Below are 18,776 nucleotides of genomic sequence, written 5' to 3'. Positions count from 1 at the left end.
TGATATAGGGTGTTTATACTGTAGGTTGAAAGAATTTTTAAAGGGACAGACCATCCACTTCAGACAAAGGGCGGGATTGCTAAGGTTTGTAAAGAATAACAAGAATAATATTAAATAGAGTTGTAAGAAATTATTATAAGAAGGAACTAAAGTCAGTATAAGAATTGAGACCTGAAGGAATTAAGGAACCAAATCTATAAATCCAACACATTTCTTTCTGTAGTAATTTCTTTCTTAAAAGATTCGTTTTTATCTCAGGAGTTTGATATTTATAAATGATAAACCATCTGAAATCCGTTGCCTTATGTTTAGCTTAAGGCTCTGTTCAATTCTAGGTTAATTTTTTCCTTAAACTTTTTGATTTTTGTTGTTTAGTTTAACTCTATAGTCTGGGATGCGGGTGGCGCTGTGGGTTAAACCACAGAGCCTAGGACTTGCCGATCGGAAGGTTGGCGGTTTCAGTCTTCTCTTCTCTGTTTCTCATAAGGCTTGGTTTCCAGACCTTTTAATCATTTGGGTGGAGCGTGTTCCAGCTTCTCTGTATCCCTTGGAGATGCAACTCCTTGAGAAGGCTACAGAAATGGCATCTTCCCCCTCCCCAGCACCCTGTTCTCCAGAAATCATGTCCCCACCCTGCTCTGCACCTTGACTCCAATGTTGGTGTTCAAGAGGAGGGTGCTGGCTTTGAGCTCCACATACAGGTGTGGCTCCTTCAGGAACGGGAGGGTCACCGTCTGGGAGTCCACCTGGTGAAGAGGACATAAGCATATGCTAAAGATGGCCCTGATCCCAAGCGCCAGCTTAGGAGGAGGAGGAGGAGCTTCTTTAGGGGGGTGGAGCATCCGATCGCAGCCCCTTCCCTCCTGCCCCTCACCATGACAACCCGGTCCTGGAGCAGCTGGACGGTGGTGTCGCCAATCATCACGGCCACTTCCTTGGTCCAGGAGACGCCTGTCCGTCCACGGTCATCGTTAGTCACGTGGATGCTATGGAGGAGGGGGAGGGAGAAGCAGGGAGTTCTGTATCACAACTTATTGTTACATTTACGTTTCTTATTTTTAAAAAATAAAAATTAAATGTAACAAACAAGGTTAACCAAGCGTTCTGGCATTAGTGAGAAAGAAGGAAGGAAGGACGGAAGGAAGGAAGGAAGGAAGGAAGGAAGGAAGGAAGGAAGGAAGGAAGGAAGAAAGAAAGAAAGAAAGAAAGAAAGAAAGAAAGAAAGAAAGAAAGAAAACTGATCACCGTCAGGTGTAAGGCAAGGGGACAAAAGTTATATAAAAATATGGCAATATTCCAAGACATAGAATCATAAACATTGCATCAAAAAGTCATAGGAGAAACAAAATAAAAAAATTCCTTCCAGTAGCACCTTAGAGACCAACTAAGTTTGCTATTGGCATGAGCTTTCGTGCGCATGCACACTATAGCGAGGAGACGACTCTCTTTCTAAAAGAAATCTAAAGGCTACTGGTCTGTTTCCTGGAACAATTCAAAGTGCTGGCTATGAGCTGTAAAGCCTGATAATAATGATAGTAATGATAATATTTATATGCCACCCATCGGCCTAGGTTGCCCCAGCCACTCTGGGCAGCTTCCAACAACTTAAAACAAATTTTAATGATCAGGACTGTTACAAAGACTTCTATCTTCGTCACAAACCTAGACAGCATCTTAAAAAGCAGAGACATCACCTTTCCAACAAAGGTCCGTATAGTTAAAGCTCTGGTTTTCCCAGTAGTGATGTATGGAAGTGAGAGCTGGACCATAAAGAAGGCTGATCGCCGAAGAATGGATGCTTTTGAATTCTGGTGCTGGAGGAGACTCTTGAGAGTCCCATGGACTGCAAGAAGATCAGACCTCTCCATTCTGAAGGAAATCAGCCCTGAGTGCTCACTGGAAGGACAGATCCTGAAGCTGAGGCTCCAAGACTTTGGCCACCTCATGAGAAGAGAAGACTCCCTGGGAAAGACCCTGATGCTGGGAAAGATGGAGGGCACAAGGAGAAGGGGATGACAGAGGACGAGATGGTTGGACAGTGTTCTCGAAGCCACCAGCATGAGTTTAACCAAACTGCGGGAGGCAGTGGAAGACAGGAGTGCCTGGCGTGCTCTGGTCCAGGGGGTCACGAAGAGTCGGACACGACTAAACAACTAAACAACAACAACGGGACTGACAAAATGGGAATTGCATTTTGTAAATACTGGACTTGGTGGTCAACTTGGTGGTCTTCGTCAGGAGACAGACCATGTGGGCGTTTTCCAGGGAAGCCGTGCTTTCCCTCAGATAATTCCATCTTCAGTCCACATGTCTGGTCTATTACAGTGGATGCTCGGGTTGCGAACGTGATCCGTGAGGGAAGCATGTTTGCAACCAGCAGCGTTCACAACCCGCTGCGCTGCGTCTGCGTACGCGCAGGTCGCGATTCAGCATTTCTGCACATGCGCAAAGCACGATCTAGCGCTTCTGCGCATGCGCAAGTGCCGAAACCCAGAAGTAACCCGTTCTAGTATTTCTGGTTTCGGCATGGTGCGGAAACCAAAATCGCGCAACCCGAAGCGTCTGTAACCCGAGGTATGACTATATATGCCTTTGGGCAAATGAAATATCTAATAAATAAATAACTCATCTAATAACAACATCTAATAATAAATAAACAAACATCCAATAATGAATAAATAAAACATCGAAAACAGCGGTTCCCAATTAGGGGGTCCAGTATACTTAAAACCCTTTGCTTATTAGGGGCTACACCACATTTTGTTTTGCAGAGCTAACTGCCATAGAGTTATCAAAATTTTTCAAAAGTAGGGGGGGCGTGGCTTGGCTTTTGAAAATTAGGGGGTCCTCAGTAATTGGGAGCCACTGATCTAAAACATCTAAAAGGCCCAGGCTAGTTGAAAGTCCCCTTTCTCCGTCCTGCCACCCAGACAGGGCCTTCTACGGTGGCTGCTCCCAGAGAACTGTGAAACTGCCATCTAGCACGTCCCCTCTTCCTTTGTTCTCTTTGCCACGCTTCTCCCCCCGCCCCCAAATCCTGCCCTTTCCGATCCGTCCATAGGACGGACCAGTCTCACCTGAAGTCTCCCCCGTCACAGTCTTGGGCCAGGACGTAGGTGCAGCTGCCCTGAAAGTGGACCATCTTGCCGTCGAAAGTGCGGTAGTGCGGGTCGCCGAAAGCCACGCAGGTGGCGGGGCGAGGGACGCAGTGCGGGCAGCACATGCCAGGGATCAGGGTGGGCGTCTCATCCTGCCGGGCAAAGGAAGGGGGCGAGAGCATCAGCATGGCATTCTTCCCCCTACCCCTGCTCCCCTCTTTCTGGGCTGTATCTTAGGAGCGTCCGAAACGGCTTCAGGGCTATGTGCAGAACTGATCCCGTTTCCCAGGTCCTGGTGCAACCACCGCATGACAGTGGCTCCTAATCCATTGCCTCTTTCTTCCTCCTCTCCCTCTGAAGCTCCCAAGGCAGATGTTGGTGGCAGCAGAGCAGGATCGGTGCTGTCGTGGTGCCCTGCCCTGTCCTGGCTGTTCCACTGCAGCTCATTTGGGTGAGTCAACCATCACCCAACCGCTAACTTCCTTCCTTGAGCTGCCTGCTGTTCTGTTGTCATGCTGCCACTGGCATCGCCACCTAGCGGCAGCCACGCAAACTGCAGCGTGACAACTTCCCTACAAGAATATTCTATGGCAAGAAATATTATTATTATTATTATTAATCTGCCACCCATCTGGCTGGGTTTCCCCAGCCACTCCGGGCGGCTTCCAACAGAACACTAAAATACAATAACCTATTAAACATTAAAAGCTTCTCTAAACAGGGCTGCCTTCAGATGTCTTCTAAAAGTGTGGTAGTAATTTATCTCTTTGACATCTGGTGGGAGGGTGTTCCACAGGGCAGGCGCCACCACCGAGAAGGCCCTCTGCCTGTTTCCCTGTAGCTTTGCTTCTCGCAGTGAGGGAACCGTCAGAAGGCCCTCGGCGCTGGACCTCAGTGTCCAGGCAGAACGATGGAGGTGGAGACGCTCCTTCGGGTATACTGGGCCGAGGCCGTTTAGGGCTTTCAAGGTCAGCACCAACACTCTGAATTGTGCTTAGAAACGTACTGGGAGCCGGGGGCCACTAGGGGGCGCATTGGAAGATGGCCGACAATACCATCTCTCCGACCCACACGGGGTAATTAAGAGGCTGTTATGGGAGTAGGCAGCCTCCCTTGTTGCCCATAAATCACCCCCTAATTCGAAAGAAGGGGGTGAGGGCCCTAGGCAGAATGCCCCCGTGTGGATCTCGGCTCTCCTGGACGCCGTCTCTGATCGCGCACTAGTTGCAGCAATTTGGAATAATTAATTACAAAAGAAGCAAATGCACATATTTCAAGTGAAGAAGGGGAGTGAAGTCTGCTAATTTAAGTGACCTCTGCGAAAGAAGACGACGGGCTGGAGAAACAGGAATATTTTACGATGAAGATACACCAAAGGCGGGGTATGTTGACAACGGGGCTGAATGGGGGGGGGACGACCTTTTTTACTTTCCTTCTATGTGATTTACAAGAACCCCTCCTCATTAGAATCGTTGGTTGAACTGACCCAAGCAGGATGATTAAGGTCTGTGTGGAGATAAACTTTAACCAAAAGTATGCTTTATGGAGACCGAGAAGCAATAAGAGCTTTTGGAATGGCGCAGCAATTAATTCAGAGTCGCCATCTTGCCAAAGGATTTATAGCCGGGAGGAAGAACGGACTTGTTTTCAGACTGCATTCCTAGTGAATCTCCTCAGAGGTTTTGAGAAAGGAGGCAGATTGGTGAAGATTAATGACGCTAAGACTGTTTTGATGTATGGAAGTGATGTTATATGGAAAACGTCTGGATATGGCTACTGGATAAAAATAATAATATCCACGCAGGATTACAAACTGTTCTAGCCAGCTTGTGGAGACTATCAGAGGTCACAAAGAGAAAGGAAAAATATATGAAAATAACAACAAGAGATGTGGAAAAACAATAAGGACTGGATAGTACTGTGAATATCATAAGGTTAGATTTGTGGACATTAAAACAGCAGTAAGAAGCAAGAAGTTGATTGGATCCCTTCGGAACTTGAAATATGGGTACCCCCAACAAAAATTTAAAATTCAGCTGTGTAATTTGGAATTTATGTAATTTGGTTTGATTTGATATGATTGGTCGGTTAATAAAAAATTATTCTTAAAAAAAAAAAAAGGAAATGTACTGGGAGCCAATGTAGGTCTTTCAAGACCAGTGTTATGTGGTCTCGGCAGCCACTCCCAGTCACCAGTCTAGCTGCCGCATTCTGGATTAGTTGTAGTTTCCTGGGTCACCTTCAAAGGCAGCCCCACGCAGAGCGCATTGCAGTAGTCCAAGCGAGAGATAACTAGAGCATGCACCACTCTGGCGAGACAGTCTGCGGGCAGGTGGGGTCTCATCCTGTGTACCAGGTGGAGCTGGTAGACAGCCACCCTGGATACAGAATTAACCTGCGCCTCCATGAACAGCTGTTAGTCCAAAATGACTCCCAGGCTGCGCACCTGGTCCTTCAGGGGCACAGATGCCCCATTCAGGACCAGGGCGTCCTCCACACCCGCCCGCCCCCTGTCCCCCCAAAACAGTACTTCTGTCTTGTCAGGATTCAACCTCAATCTGTTAGCCACCATCCATCCTCCAACCGCATTAGAGCATTGAAAGGAGCATTGGTTCTCCATGCCCACCAGCGGCGATCCTCAGTCAGCGGCTCATGGAGCAAAGACCTTGCCAAGGTCTACCAGGGGCTGGATGAATCTCCCCCCTACCCCTTCGACTCACAGCGGCGCAGGCAGCGGGTGGGCAGCGCTCGTTCCGGCAGTGCACCTCTCCAGACACACAGGTGCAGGCCGTGCACTCATCCACCTGCCAGTGGTCATTGGACTGGAAGGTCTGGCCTTGGTGGGTGCAGGTGGCGCTTGGGTCTGGGGAGAACAGAGAGGAAGGGTGGTCAGCTCACGCCTGTGGAGAAGGCACCCGTAGTCGGACACGATCCACGAAGAAATAAAAAGGTTACTAAGAACTTCACATAGCAAAAGACCAGAAACATACCTTTTGGGAATACTGAATAGTGATATTTCTAGAGGAAATACTAAATTCTTTCTGTACGCGATATCAGCGGCGAGAATCTTGGTGGCTAAGTACTGGAAGGGTAACCAGGTACCGACCAAAGAGGAATGGTTATGTAAATTATGTGAATATTTGGAACTGGCCAAATTGACAGATACAAAGGTCCGTATAGTTCAAGCTATGGTTTTCCCAGGAGTGATGTATGGAAGTGAGAGCTGGACCATAAAGAAGGCTGATCGCCGAAGAATGGAGGCTTTTGAATTCTGGTGCTGGAGGAGACACTTGAGAGTCCCATGGACTGCAAGAAGATCAAACCTCTCCATTCTGAAGGAAATCAGCCCTGAGTGCTCACTGGAAGGACAGATCCTGAAGCTGAGGCTCCAAGACTTTGGCCACCTCATGAGAAGAGAAGACTCCCTGGAAAAGACCCTGATGTTGGGAAAGATGGAGGGCACAAGGAGAAGGGGACGACAGAGGACGAGATGGTGGGACAGTGTTCTCGAAGCTACCAGCATGAGTTTGACCAAACTGTGGGAGGCAGTGGAAGACAGGAGTGCCTGGCGTGCTCTGGTCCAGGGGTCACGAAGAGTCAGACCCAATAAACGACTAAACAACAACAACAACAACAACAACAACAACAACAATTTATTATTTGTACCCCACCCATCTGGCTGGGTACATATAGAATCCTAGCTGCTGCTGTTACAACTCTACCAATTTTGGGATTTCTGCGCCTATAATCCCTAAGAGAAGTCCTGGCTTCTCGCTTTGCGGATTTTATCACACTGACATGCTTTGAACAGCTGAGCTGCCCAGCTCCTACCTTGGCACTTGGCGCAGCATTCCCCGGGCACTTGCAACTTCGCCAGTCCGTCTTGGCACACGAGGGGCAGGCATTCCTGGATGTGGCACTCCACGTGGCCCAGCTGCGCATCAAGGAAAGATGGAAAGATGAAAGGATGTTCACGGTTGCCAGGGGGGCCTTGGCAGATCTCTCCCCTGCCCCCCCCCCCGCCTCCAGGACTTACGTTGCATGAACAGGAGACACAGTTGTCCGCACTGTCTTTCCAGGTCTCCCCGTCAGACACGCGTCGCCCCTCGACCTCAATCACACACTCTGGAAAAAGGACGGGGGAAAGGGAGGAATAAGTGGGACACCACTGGGCTCAAGTCAGGGGGAGCTAGGGGGGCTTGGAAAAGGAGGGAAGGAAGGAAGGAAGGAAAGGAGGGAGAGAAGGAAGAGGGAAGGAAGGAAAGGAGGGAGGGAAGAGGGAAGAAAGGAAGGAAGGAAGGAAGGGAGGAAATGAAGGAAGGAAGGAAGGAAGGAAGGAAGGAAGGAAGGAAGGAAGGAAGGAGGAAGGAATGAGGGAAGGAAGGAACGAGGGAGGGAGGGAGGGAGGGAGGGAGGGAGGGAGGAGGAAAGGAAGAAAGGAAGAAGGGAAGGAAGGAAGGAACAAGGGAGGGAGGGAGGAACGAGGGAAGGGAGGGGGGAAGAAAGGAAGGAAGGAATGAGGGAAGGAAGGAAAGGAGGTAGGGAGAGAAGAGGGAGGGAGGGAAGGAAGGAACAAGGGAGGGAGGGAGGAAGAAAGGAAGGAACAAGGGAAGGAAGGAAAGGAGGTAGGGAGAGAAGAGGGAGGGAGGGAAGGAAGGAAGGGACAAGGGAGGGAGGGAGGGAGGAATGAGGGAAGGGAGGGAGGGAGGAAGAAAGGAAGGAACAAGGGAAGGAAGGAAAGGAGGGAGGGACAGAAGAGTGAGGGAAGGAAGGAAGGGAAGAAAGGAAGGAAGGAAGGAAGGAAGGAAGGAAGGAAGGAAGGAAAGGAGGGAGGGAAGAGGAAAGAAAGGAAGGAAGGAAGGAAGGAAGGAAGGAAGGAAGGAAGGAAGGAAGGAACAAGGGAGGGAGGGAGGTATGACGGGAGGGAGGGAAGAAAGGAAGAAATGAGGGACGGGAAGGAGATATGACTATGTGTGTGCTTCAGGGTTATCCAGCAGGTCTGGTCAAGCCACTGTACGAGGCAGAAATCTGTGCTTACTGGACCGGGGGAGATGAAAATCAGGGGAACTCCCTGCCACTGGTATTTGTGGGTTTTTGTCAGAGAGATGCCACCCAAACCTAAATCCACCCCACCCACCTCCAGGCTCCAGGGTGTGGCGGGTCCATCAGGGTGGCCTGTCCCTCCGGAACAAAGCTTTGGATAGGTGTGTGTGTGTGTGTGGGGGGGTGGAAATCAGAGAGCGGGGAAGGAGAGAGAGACCTCACCATCGCAGATGGGGCAACAGGCTCCGTGCGGAGTGAAACGCTCCGCCGTGGGGCAGCTCAGCGCCGGGCAGACTTGGTGTACACAAACCCAGGTCAGGTCCTGCGTGGAAACAGACAACAGCTGAGCTGGGAGATCAGAGGCGAGGTGTGTGTGTGTGTGTGTGTGTGTGAGAGAGAGAGAGAGAGAGAGAGAGAGAGAGAGAGAGAGATGAGAGAGAGAGAGCCCTCTTTCCAATGCCCATGTGATGTACTGAGTTGAATAGGATAGGATCCAAAATGCAGTAGCATGATTGGTCCTAGAAGAATAGGATCCAGAATGCAGCCGTCTGATTGGTCCTAAAAAGTGGGATCCAAAATGCAGCCATCTGACTGGTCCTAGAGCAATAGGATCTAGAATGCAGCCGTCTGATTGGTCCTAGAACAATAGGATCCAGAATGCAACAGTCTGATTGGTCCTAGAACAATAGGATGCAGACTGCAGCAGTCTGATTGGTCCTAGAACAATAGGATCCAAAAGGCAGCAGTCTGATTGGTCCTAGAAGAATAGGATCCAGAATGCAGCAGTCTGATTGGTCCTAGAAGAATAGGATCCAAAAGGCAGCAGTCTGATTGGTCCTAGAACAATAGGATTCAGAATGCAGCAGTCTGATTGGTCCTAAAAAATGGGATCTAAAATGCAGCCATCTGATTGGTCCTAGAACAATAGGATCCAAAAGGCAGCAGTCTGATTGGTCCTAGAACAATAGGATCCAAAAGGCAGCAGTCTGATTGGTCCTAGAACAATAGGATCCAAAAGGCAGCAGTCTGATTGGTCCTAGAACAATAGGATCCAGAATGCAGCAGTCTGATTGGTCCTAGAACAATAGGATCCAGAATGCAGCAGTCTGATTGGTCCACAGGAGCCACCCAATCCAGCTCCAGGTGGAAGTGAATCCACAACCTGATTGGCCTACAGGAGAATCCCGGAATTAGCCAATCACGTGGGGCCTATTGTGTAAATAATGTATATAAAGCAGACATCTCGGGGGAACTTCCATTCCTCCTCACCACTATGAGCCGAATAAAGAGCATGAAATCCACTCTCGACTCCGAGTATGTTTCAGCCCATTATGGGAAGCTCACAAGAAGGATTCGAACACAAGACCAATGCCTTCCAGCAACCGAGATTCAGCAGCCAGAGCACAGCCATTTTGGCTAGTCACCAGCCCTCTTCTCCTCCCTGAATCCGTCCAATCCTCTTTCAAAGCCTTCTAGGCGCTGCCTACTGTGGGAGGGAGTTCCGCAGTCTAACTCTGCATTGCGCGAATGTCTGTCCTGACCTTCAGCTTCATCGAGGCAAGAGGCTCGGGGGTCGCTTAAAGCGTTAAGATCAGAATGTGGAAAACATGAAAACAACGAGAAAAGGCAGGGACGAAGATATCGGAGATATTCTTCAGAGATCCAGACTATGGGGAGCCCGGGAAAATTAATAATTAACAATTTGGACTGTAATTTGGTCATTTTTTAAAATTTCGGCTTTTTAAACCCCCCCCCCCATTTCAAATTGTTTATATGTAATAAAATGAAATAAATAATAATAATAAATTTAGCTTATTGTTTTTAATTGGATTATGATGTGGATATGTTGATGGGCTGTTTTTATCGGAAAATCAACAAAAATTATTTATTTATTTTGAAAAAGAGGCTCGGGTCGATTCTGTGCTGTACGTTTAAAGCCCACGCGTTCCCCTCCCAAAGTGTCCTGAGAACGGCCGTTTGTGAAGGGCGTTGGGAATTGTAGTTCCGGGAGGCAAACTAGAGTTCCCAGGATTCTGCCCGCCCCCAAAGTTTGCCCCCAAAGGAAGGTGGGGGCACCCAGCTCCCCCCATTTCTGATCCATGCGTATCCCTTACAAAAGGGCTTTGCTTTCTCTCCTTGCGCCTCGGTCGGAGGGGGCAGGAACAAGTCGTGAGATTCCTGCGCCCTGCGGCGCCATGCAATGCCTCATTTTCACCTGGCGCGGGTCCATAGCTGTCAAGCGTCCCTTATTTGGCGGGACAGTCCCTTATCCCAGCGCCATGTCCCGCTGCTGTCCCTTATTGATGATGTCCCTTAAATAAGCTACTGAAGGTAATGGGTCCCTTTCTATGTCCAGCTGTGTGTAAAATTGCAATCATTTAAAATGATTGCCAGATACTTGCAGTTATATTATTACTATTATGATGATGATGATTATTAAGCGTTGCCTGGCATTTTCAGAAGGTAAACGTTGTCCAGTCACAAAAATAATAGCAGGTTTGAATTCCTCACACCCAAAAGCATATTTTTAAGGCCTTTTGCTGAAGAAGTTTGCAAAATTTGAGTTTCACCCCCTAAAATGACAGACAGGGTTGGTTTTAGGTTTGATGAGGCCCTAAATTACTGAAGGTAATGGGGCCCTTTATATATCCAGCTGTGCTTAGTCAGTAACAAATTGTTGCTGGTTTTTTGTGTTGAATATATGCTATATGGTAATTTATAGGACCTAATAGGTATCTAAAGCCATTTGCACGCAACAAAATACAGTGGTGCCCCGCAAGACGAACGCCTCGCGAGACGAAAAACTTGCAAGACGAAAGGTTTTTTCATTTTCGAGTTGCTTCGCAAGACGAATTTCCCTATGGGCTTGCTTCGCAAAACGAAGCTTGCCCCCGCACCCCGGACCTCTTTTGAAGCAAGGGGTGGCAGGGAGAAGATCGCTTCTCCCCGTTGCCAGCCCCGCAATCTCCGGGGACAGAGGGGAAGGCGCGCGCGTGCCTTCCCCTCTGTCCCCGGACCCCTTTTGAACCATGGGGCGGCAACGGAGAGAAGCGATCTTCTCCCCTCCGCCCCTTACTTCAAAAGAGGGGACAGAGGGGAAGGCGCGCGCAATTCTCCCCGCTGCCCCTTCCCTTGCTTTAAAACAGGTCCCCTCTGTCCCCGGACGGTCTCCATAGGAACGCATTGATTGATTTTCAATGCATTCCTATGGGAAACCGTGCTTCGCAAGACGAAAAACTCGCAAGAAGAAAAAACTTGCGGAACGAATTAATTTCGTCTTGCGATGCACCACTGTATGTATTTTATCAAAGTAATTGTTGATCCCTTATTTTGGCTGCTGATGCCTTCTTTTCAAATCTGTAAGTTGACAGCTATGCGCGGGTCACCTGGCGGGACTCACCTTGCACTGGCAGGTGTAGCAGGGCTCGTCGGTGGCTTGGACCTCGTTGCCCACCAGGGTGGAAGTGCAGTTGCTAAGCGCCTCTGCAAAAAAAGCAGAAATGTTTAATAATGATATTAGTTTAATAATGATATTGGAAAGCTGTTTCTTTTAATCACAAGGAAACTCAGAAGGGAGGGATTTGAGGAAGTCAACCAAGATGTTTAAAAGGTTGGATTTGTGAAGAAGTAAGTTTGTTGTTATTGTTTATCTGTTTATTGTTCCCCCTTTTTTCCTGTCTTCTTTTTTCTTTTTCTGTTTTTGTGTATCATTTGGCTTTGCGGCTTGTGTTATCACTGTGGAAAATTTAATAAAATTTGTGTTTGGTTTTTTTTTAAAAAAAGGAGAAGTGAGGCCGCAAAGACACAATTGGGACTTGTTTTCTTTTTTCTTTTTTTAAATTATTCGATTTCCACCAATTTTTTAAACAGACAGAGCAACACAAACAAACACAAAAACAAATAACAAGTATAATTTAATATCCTTATTTTCTTATAACTTATTTCTCCGACTTCCCCATACCTCCCCTTTCTGCATCCCATATAAAAAATATTTGTTTCAACAAATCCTTACTCTTAGTTTTATCTAATTTATAACCTCCTTTTTTCTTTCAACTTAACCCTTGCAGCTGTTAACCACTTATTTTTTTCAAACCAACGTCATTCTAACATTCATTAATTTTGCAATGTTTCTTAAGATAGTCCTTAAATTTCTTCCAATCCTCTTCCGCCGCCTCTTTTCCCTGGTCGCGGATTCTGCCAGTCATTTCTGCTAGTCCCATTCTTTATGTATGCTACAACAGCAGCAAGAATACTCATCGCAAAGTATTGGAAGACGCAAGATCTACCCACCTTGGAAGAATGGCAGATGAAGGTGATAGACTATATGGGACAATTGGGACTTGTTTTCAAAAAGCCCAAACGCTCCAAGCACTTTGCATCTCTTCAGGTAGGCTGCAAAGATCATTATCCATCCGCCCGCCCATATCACATTCATCACAGAATCGTAAATCTGCAGGGACCCCGTGGGTCATTTAGTCCAACCCGCTGCAAAGCAGGAATCTTTTGCCCAACCGGCACTCAAACCTGCAACCCTGGGATGAAGAGTCGCACGCTCTTATTCCGCCTTCTTCTCCAAGGAGCTGAATGTGGCGGTTCTCTTGTTTCTCGTTTAATCCCCACAACATTTCTGTGGGGTAGCCCAGGCCCCCCACGGTCACCCAGTCAGCCTCATGGGCAAGTGGGGATTTGATCCCGAGTCCTGCTGTGGGTGGAGGGTTGGGAAGGCATGCTGGTTGAATGGCATTTGAAGGATGAGGAGGTAAAGTCGGTTATGATTCATTGGGCTAAAGATTTTGGGTTTAACATACAGCTGAACGACTGGGGGAAATTATGGAAGGAAGGTTTAAAATTTACTGCATGCAATGCTTTTTAAAAAAACGTGATACAATAATAATAATAATAATAATAATAATAATAATAATAATAATAATAATAAATTATTATTTATACCCCACTCATCTGGCTGGGCTTCCCCAGCCACTCTGGGCGGCTTCCAAAAGAATATTAAAATACTATAATACATCAAACATTAAAAGCTTCCCTAAACAGGGCTGCCTTCAGATGCCTTCTAAAAGTCTGGTAGTTGCTGTACTCTTTGACATCTGGTGGGAGGGCGTTCCACAGGGCGGGTGCCACTACCGAGAAGGCCCTCTGCCTGCTTCCCTGTAACTTGGCTTCTCGCAGTGAGGGAACCGCCAGAAGGCCCTCAGCGCTGGACCTCAGTGTCCGGGCAGAACGATGGGGGTGGAGACGCTCCTTCAGGTATACTAGACCGAGGCCGTTTAGGGCTTTCAAGGTCAGCACCAACACTTTGAATTGTGCTCGGAAACGTACTGGGAGCCAATGTAGGTCTTTCAAGACCGGTGTTATGTGGTCTCTGCGGCCGCTCCCAGTCACCAGTCTAGCTGCCGCGTTCTGGATTAGTTGTAGTTTCCGGGTCACCTTCAAAGGTAGCCCCACGTAGAGCGCATTGCAGTAGTCCAAGCGGGAGATAACCAGAGCATGCACCACTCTGGCGAGACAGTCCGCAGGCAGGTAGGGTCTCAGCCTACGTACCAGATGGAGCTGGTAGACAGCTGCCCTGGATACAGATTAGACCTGTGCCTCCATGGACAGCTGTGAGTCCAGAATGACTCCCAGGCTGCGCACCTGGTCCTTCAGAGGCACAGTTACCCCATTCAGGACCAGGGAATCCTCCACACCTGCCCGCCTCCTGTCCCCCAAAAACAGTACTTCTGTCTTGTCAGGATTCAACCTCAATCTGTTAGCCGCCATCCAACCTCCAACCGCCTATGATGTATAGATGGTATATTACACCTGTTAAATTGGCTAAAATGTATAAGGTAAGCAACAAATGTTGGAAATGCAAAGAAAAAGAAGGAACATTTTATCATATGTGGTGGGAATGTAAAAAGGTGAAAAACTTCTAGGAAATGATATATAATGAGATTAAAAAATGTTGAAATATACATTTATTAAGAAACCAGAAGCATTTTTACTGGGCATTGTAGGAGATGATATAAACAGAAAGGACTGTAAGCTGTTTTTATATGCAGTGACGGCAGAAAGAATATTATTGGCACAAAAATGGAAGCAAGAAGAATTACCGACGAAAGAAGACTGGAGGATGAAACTGAGGGACTATGCAGAATTAGACAAGCTAACAGGAAGAATTCGAAACCAGCAGGACCAGAGATTCACAGAAGACTGGTGTAAATTTATGGACTAAAAGTAATTGTGATGACTGGATTACATTTGTAGGTTTGCAAGAAGTTTTGTAAGGCGAATAATTTGAATTATTGCATAATTGGATAAAAATGGAGACACTAGTTAAGATAATTAAAGGCAATATGAATTTAAGAAATGCAGAAGAAATGATAAAAATGGGGGATCATCAGAGGTGTTGATGGAAGTCCAAAAAGTTGTATAAGATGTGAAGTTCTGTGGAATGTATGACAATTAATATGTTTAAAAATTATATATATATAATTTTTATATATATAAAAGAAGGGTTGGGGAGGCAAGGAATGGCGGGTTTGCCTAAAGAAGCCCTCGCTCCGCCCGCAGAATGTGTCATTTCAGGGGGCGAAACTTAATTTCGGCAATTTTCTTCCATCATTTCCCTGTTTGGGCTGCGGTTCACAAAATTACAGAATCGTAGCATTGAAAGGGACCCTAAGGGTCATCCATCCCGACCCCGAACAACACTCTCCCTTTCTTTCCCTCTTGCCTTCTCTTCACCATCCGATGCTCCTGTTATAAGAATTCCAAGGACCCAAATATATAATAAGTGTTCATAAATTTACAAGGCAAACACATACGTATATAAACCACGTGTCTAAAATAGTACAGGAGAGCAATCCTGAAGTCTTTTGGACTTTCCCGAATTGACCTCAAATATTTCTCTGCAAGGAGAAAGGAAATAGGAAATCCTCTCTATAGTCTTTTGCTTACCTGTCTTAAGGGCATATTTGTGTGTGAATAGGGTGAGCTTATGATCTGGATTCAAGAACTACAGTATTTTTTGCTCTGTAAGACTCACTTTTTCCCTCCTAAAAAGTAAGGGGAAATGTGTGTGCGTCTTATGGAGCGATTGCAGGCTGCGCAGCTATCCCAGAAGCCAGAACAGCAAGAGGGATTGCTGCTTTCGCTGCACAGCGATCCCTCTTGCTGTTCTGGCTTCTGAGATTCAGAATATTTTTCTTCTTGTTTTCCTCCTCCAAAAACTAGGTGCGTCTTGTGGTCTGGTGTGTCTTATAGAGTGAAAAATACGGTAATTATAATAATAATAAATTTTATTTATACCCTGCCCTCCCTGGCCAGAGCCCGGCTCAGGGCGGCTAACAACAGTAAAAATTACAGTTAAAACATAATGGGGGGGGGGCAATTTAAAATACGGGTTAAAATGAAATTTTAAATGCAGCCTCATTTTAAAAGTAGCCCATAGATCAAAACCATAAGGGGAGGGAAACAGAAGGGTCAGACTGAGTCCAAACCAAAGGCCAGGCGGAACAGCTCTGTCTTGCAGGCCCTGCGGAAAGATGTCAAGTCCCACAGGACCCTAGTCTCCTGTGACAGAGCGTTCCACCAAGTCGGGGCCAGTGCTGAAAAGGCCCTGGCCCTTGTTGAGACCAATCTAACCACCTTGCGACCTCCAAAATGTTGTCATTTGTGGACCTTAAGGTCCTCCACGGGGCAGACCATCACAAAAGAATGGCCAGGCTGCCCAGGTAACGCAATCAGTGACCATTATCAGGTACCCTGGCAGACAGAATTTCGTCTGTAGATGTATGTATGTTGTATGATGTTTTTTGGGGTGGTCTTGGGCTACAGGGTGGGCAATTTCAAAAGTCTATATAAGGGCTTGTGCACCATTTTTCTGGGTTCCTCCTCCCTCCTGCGTGGGGTGAGCAGGGGACCCTGTTGCAACAGTTTAATAAAGATCACGCTTACTAGCTGCCTTGCTTCTCAATATTCTCTGTTATTTTCCCTTTTTATATATATATACATTTTTATTAATTTTTTGACATATCAGTTCCAACAGTCATACAACATAACTTCTCATCTTATACAATATTTTTAGACTTCCATCAACACCTCTGATGATTTTCCGTTCTTTATCACTTGTTCTGCATTTCTTAATTTCAATATTACATTTAATTATCCTTCACTAATAACTCTCTTCACAGTCTTTCTTGCAATGTTTCAAATAATCCACCTTACAAAACTTCTTGCAGTCCTACTAGCATAACCTGTTCATCACAGTTACTTTTCAAACAGTTCAAATATTTACTCCAGCCTTCTAAGAATCTCTGATCCCGCAGGTTTTGAATCCTTCCTGTTAATTTATCTAATTCTAATTTATCTAATTCATCAACTTAATCCTCGGTCTCTGTTATTTTCTCTTGCCGATAGGGAACCTACTTAAAGATTCTATTTACAGGCTTTTCCCATAAGGGAAAGGGAGCAGTTTTTTTCTTTTAACACTCTGAAACGACCCACAGGGTGTGTTTTAAACCAGCTTTTCCAGACCAGGCGCTCTCCAGCTGGCTGGGGATGCTGGGAGTTATAGTTCAAAGCGCCTAGCGCGCCCTAGGTGGCAGAGGCCAGTTTACAGCTCCACTTTCAGCAAAAAAAAACCAAGCCGGCGATTGCACAAGACCAGGCACAGGCCAACTCGGCCCTCCGGATGTTTTGGGACTACAACTCCCATCATCCCTAGCTAACAGGGATGATGGGAATTGTAGTCTCAAAACATCGGGAGAGCCGAGTTTGCACAAGACAAATTGAAAACCGTTTATCTTCCTTGTCTGTGCCCCTGGAAGCGCAAGGGGAACAGATTCAGAGAGGGACGCTCCCCACTTTGCTCCTGCTGAGGCTTGGAGGGGAATGGGGGTGCAGATTAGGGGCGAGACTCACGTGCGCAGGTTGGGCAGCAGTGCCCGGCGCCCGGCGCCTGGATCTGTTCCCGGGGGCAATCCAGCAGACTGGGGCACTGCTTGCGGTAGCACTGCAGATGTTGTTCCCCGTCAGACATCAGCTGGGGAAGGAAGCAGAAGAGAATCAGCCCAGGCCCCTTCTGTGCCTTTAAGTGTCGTTGGCCTTCGGCCCTGCGGAACTCCCTGCCACTAGAGAGTCAGCAGATTTGAGCACCCGCTGAAAACTTTTCTGTTCCACCAGGATGTGAATATGACACCCTTCCGCAGCGGTTATAACCGGAGCCTGCTTTTAACTTATTATTGCATGTATTATCCAAAGGCAGCCTTTTGGTGCCTTTAGTGTTGTTGGCCTTCAGTCTTGCGGAACTCCCTGCCACTAGAGATTCAGCAGGCACCCGCCTTTGAGCACCTGCTGAAAACTTTTCTGGAGGCGAATACAACACCCTTCCGCAGCGGTTATAACCGGAGCCTGCTTTTAACTTATTATTGCACGTATTATCTGAAGGCAGCCCTGTTTAGGGAAGTTTTTAATGTTTGATGTTTTATTGTGTTTTTAATATTCTGTTGGGAGCCGCCCAGAGTGGCTGGGGAAACCCTGCCAGGTGGGCGGGGTATAAGTAGTAGTAGTAGTAGTAATAATAATAATTGTAGGGTGAAAGACAAGCTGTGAAGCTTTGTGTCTTCAGCAAATATGATGTCCAACACTGAACAGTGATTCCGGATATTGACTGCTGTTTCGTAGAATTCTTCGTCAGTGTGGTGGGAGGATAGAGAATTGCTTCGTAAACCCATCTTATTTCGAATGAATGAATGTAAATGAAAATATCAAATGCTGTGGAAGGAAAGTGTGAGGGGCAACCAGTGGACTTTGGTGCGGCATTTTATCGCTTCGTCAAACTTAAAGTATCAAATGCCGCTTGATTATAAGAGAAAGGAAATGAATATTTTCATATACATACATTCCTTCGAAATATTTGCTGAGTACACAAAGCTTCACATCTTCACATCATATTTGCGGACATAGCAGGGATGCAGCAGCTTCTGTGCAAGGACGGCAGAGGGCGCTTGAGAAACGCAAATTCGTTCCGGGGAAATGGAAACTTATACGGGGAAAGTCAAAAGAGAAAGGGCTCTCCGCTCACAAAGTTGCTTTTCTTCTAGCAAAGGAACAGTTTCGTCACCCCGCAAGGGCAACCACCGGTCATGTATGGTTTAGTTGCACTAGACTAGATGGCGCTTGGTGTCCCTTCTAACTTGACAGTTCCATGATTCTATTATTCACTGGAGGCTTTTAAATAGAGGTGTGGTGGCTATCTGTTCGGGACGTTTAAGTCCTGATTCCTGCTTTTCAGAGGGCTGGACCTAGATGCCCCCTTGCGCTGCCCTGTCTCCGCAGAGACCCCAAGGTATAGGGCAGTATATAAATTCTAAGAACTACAGTGGTGCCTCGCAAGACGCAAGTAATTCGTTCCGTGAGTTTTTTCGTCTAGCGAATTTTTCGTCTTGTGAAGCACGGTGTCGGAAAAGTTTTGGAAAAGCTTCAAAAATCACCAAGAACCTCAAAAAAGGCTACCACACCGCGTTCTATGAGTTGCTCCTCGAAGTCAAGTCGCAACTGTATTAACGGTGTTAAGAAAAAGGAAACAAACTTGCAAGACGTTTTCGTCTTGCGAAGCAAGCCCATAGGGAAATTCGT

At 46.9% G+C, this 18,776-nt stretch overlaps 1 protein-coding gene across 1 annotated transcript in view; it reads right to left on the bottom strand.

Annotated features, from left to right (window-relative positions):
• KCP (kielin cysteine rich BMP regulator) overlaps positions 1-18,776 on the bottom strand; it is a 114,771-nt gene that overhangs the window by 7,311 nt on the left and 88,684 nt on the right. The window contains exons 40-48 of the mRNA XM_081209710.1: positions 17,061-17,181; positions 11,542-11,624; positions 8,364-8,463; positions 7,135-7,223; positions 6,930-7,032; positions 5,819-5,961; positions 3,078-3,250; positions 875-986; positions 645-746 (exon numbers count right to left, since the gene is read on the bottom strand). Of these exons, the coding sequence (XP_081065836.1) occupies positions 645-746; positions 875-986; positions 3,078-3,250; positions 5,819-5,961; positions 6,930-7,032; positions 7,135-7,223; positions 8,364-8,463; positions 11,542-11,624; positions 17,061-17,181 (1,026 nt within the window). The remainder of the gene's footprint in view (positions 1-644; positions 747-874; positions 987-3,077; positions 3,251-5,818; positions 5,962-6,929; positions 7,033-7,134; positions 7,224-8,363; positions 8,464-11,541; positions 11,625-17,060; positions 17,182-18,776) is intronic.

The sequence above is a fragment of the Podarcis bocagei genome, assembly GCF_964188305.1.
Source record: "Podarcis bocagei genome assembly, chromosome: 10".
In the NCBI taxonomy this organism is placed as follows: Eukaryota; Metazoa; Chordata; class Lepidosauria; order Squamata; family Lacertidae; genus Podarcis; species Podarcis bocagei.
The sequence above is the reverse complement of the archived record's forward strand: the minus strand, read 5'-3'. Positions and strand labels throughout refer to the sequence as shown.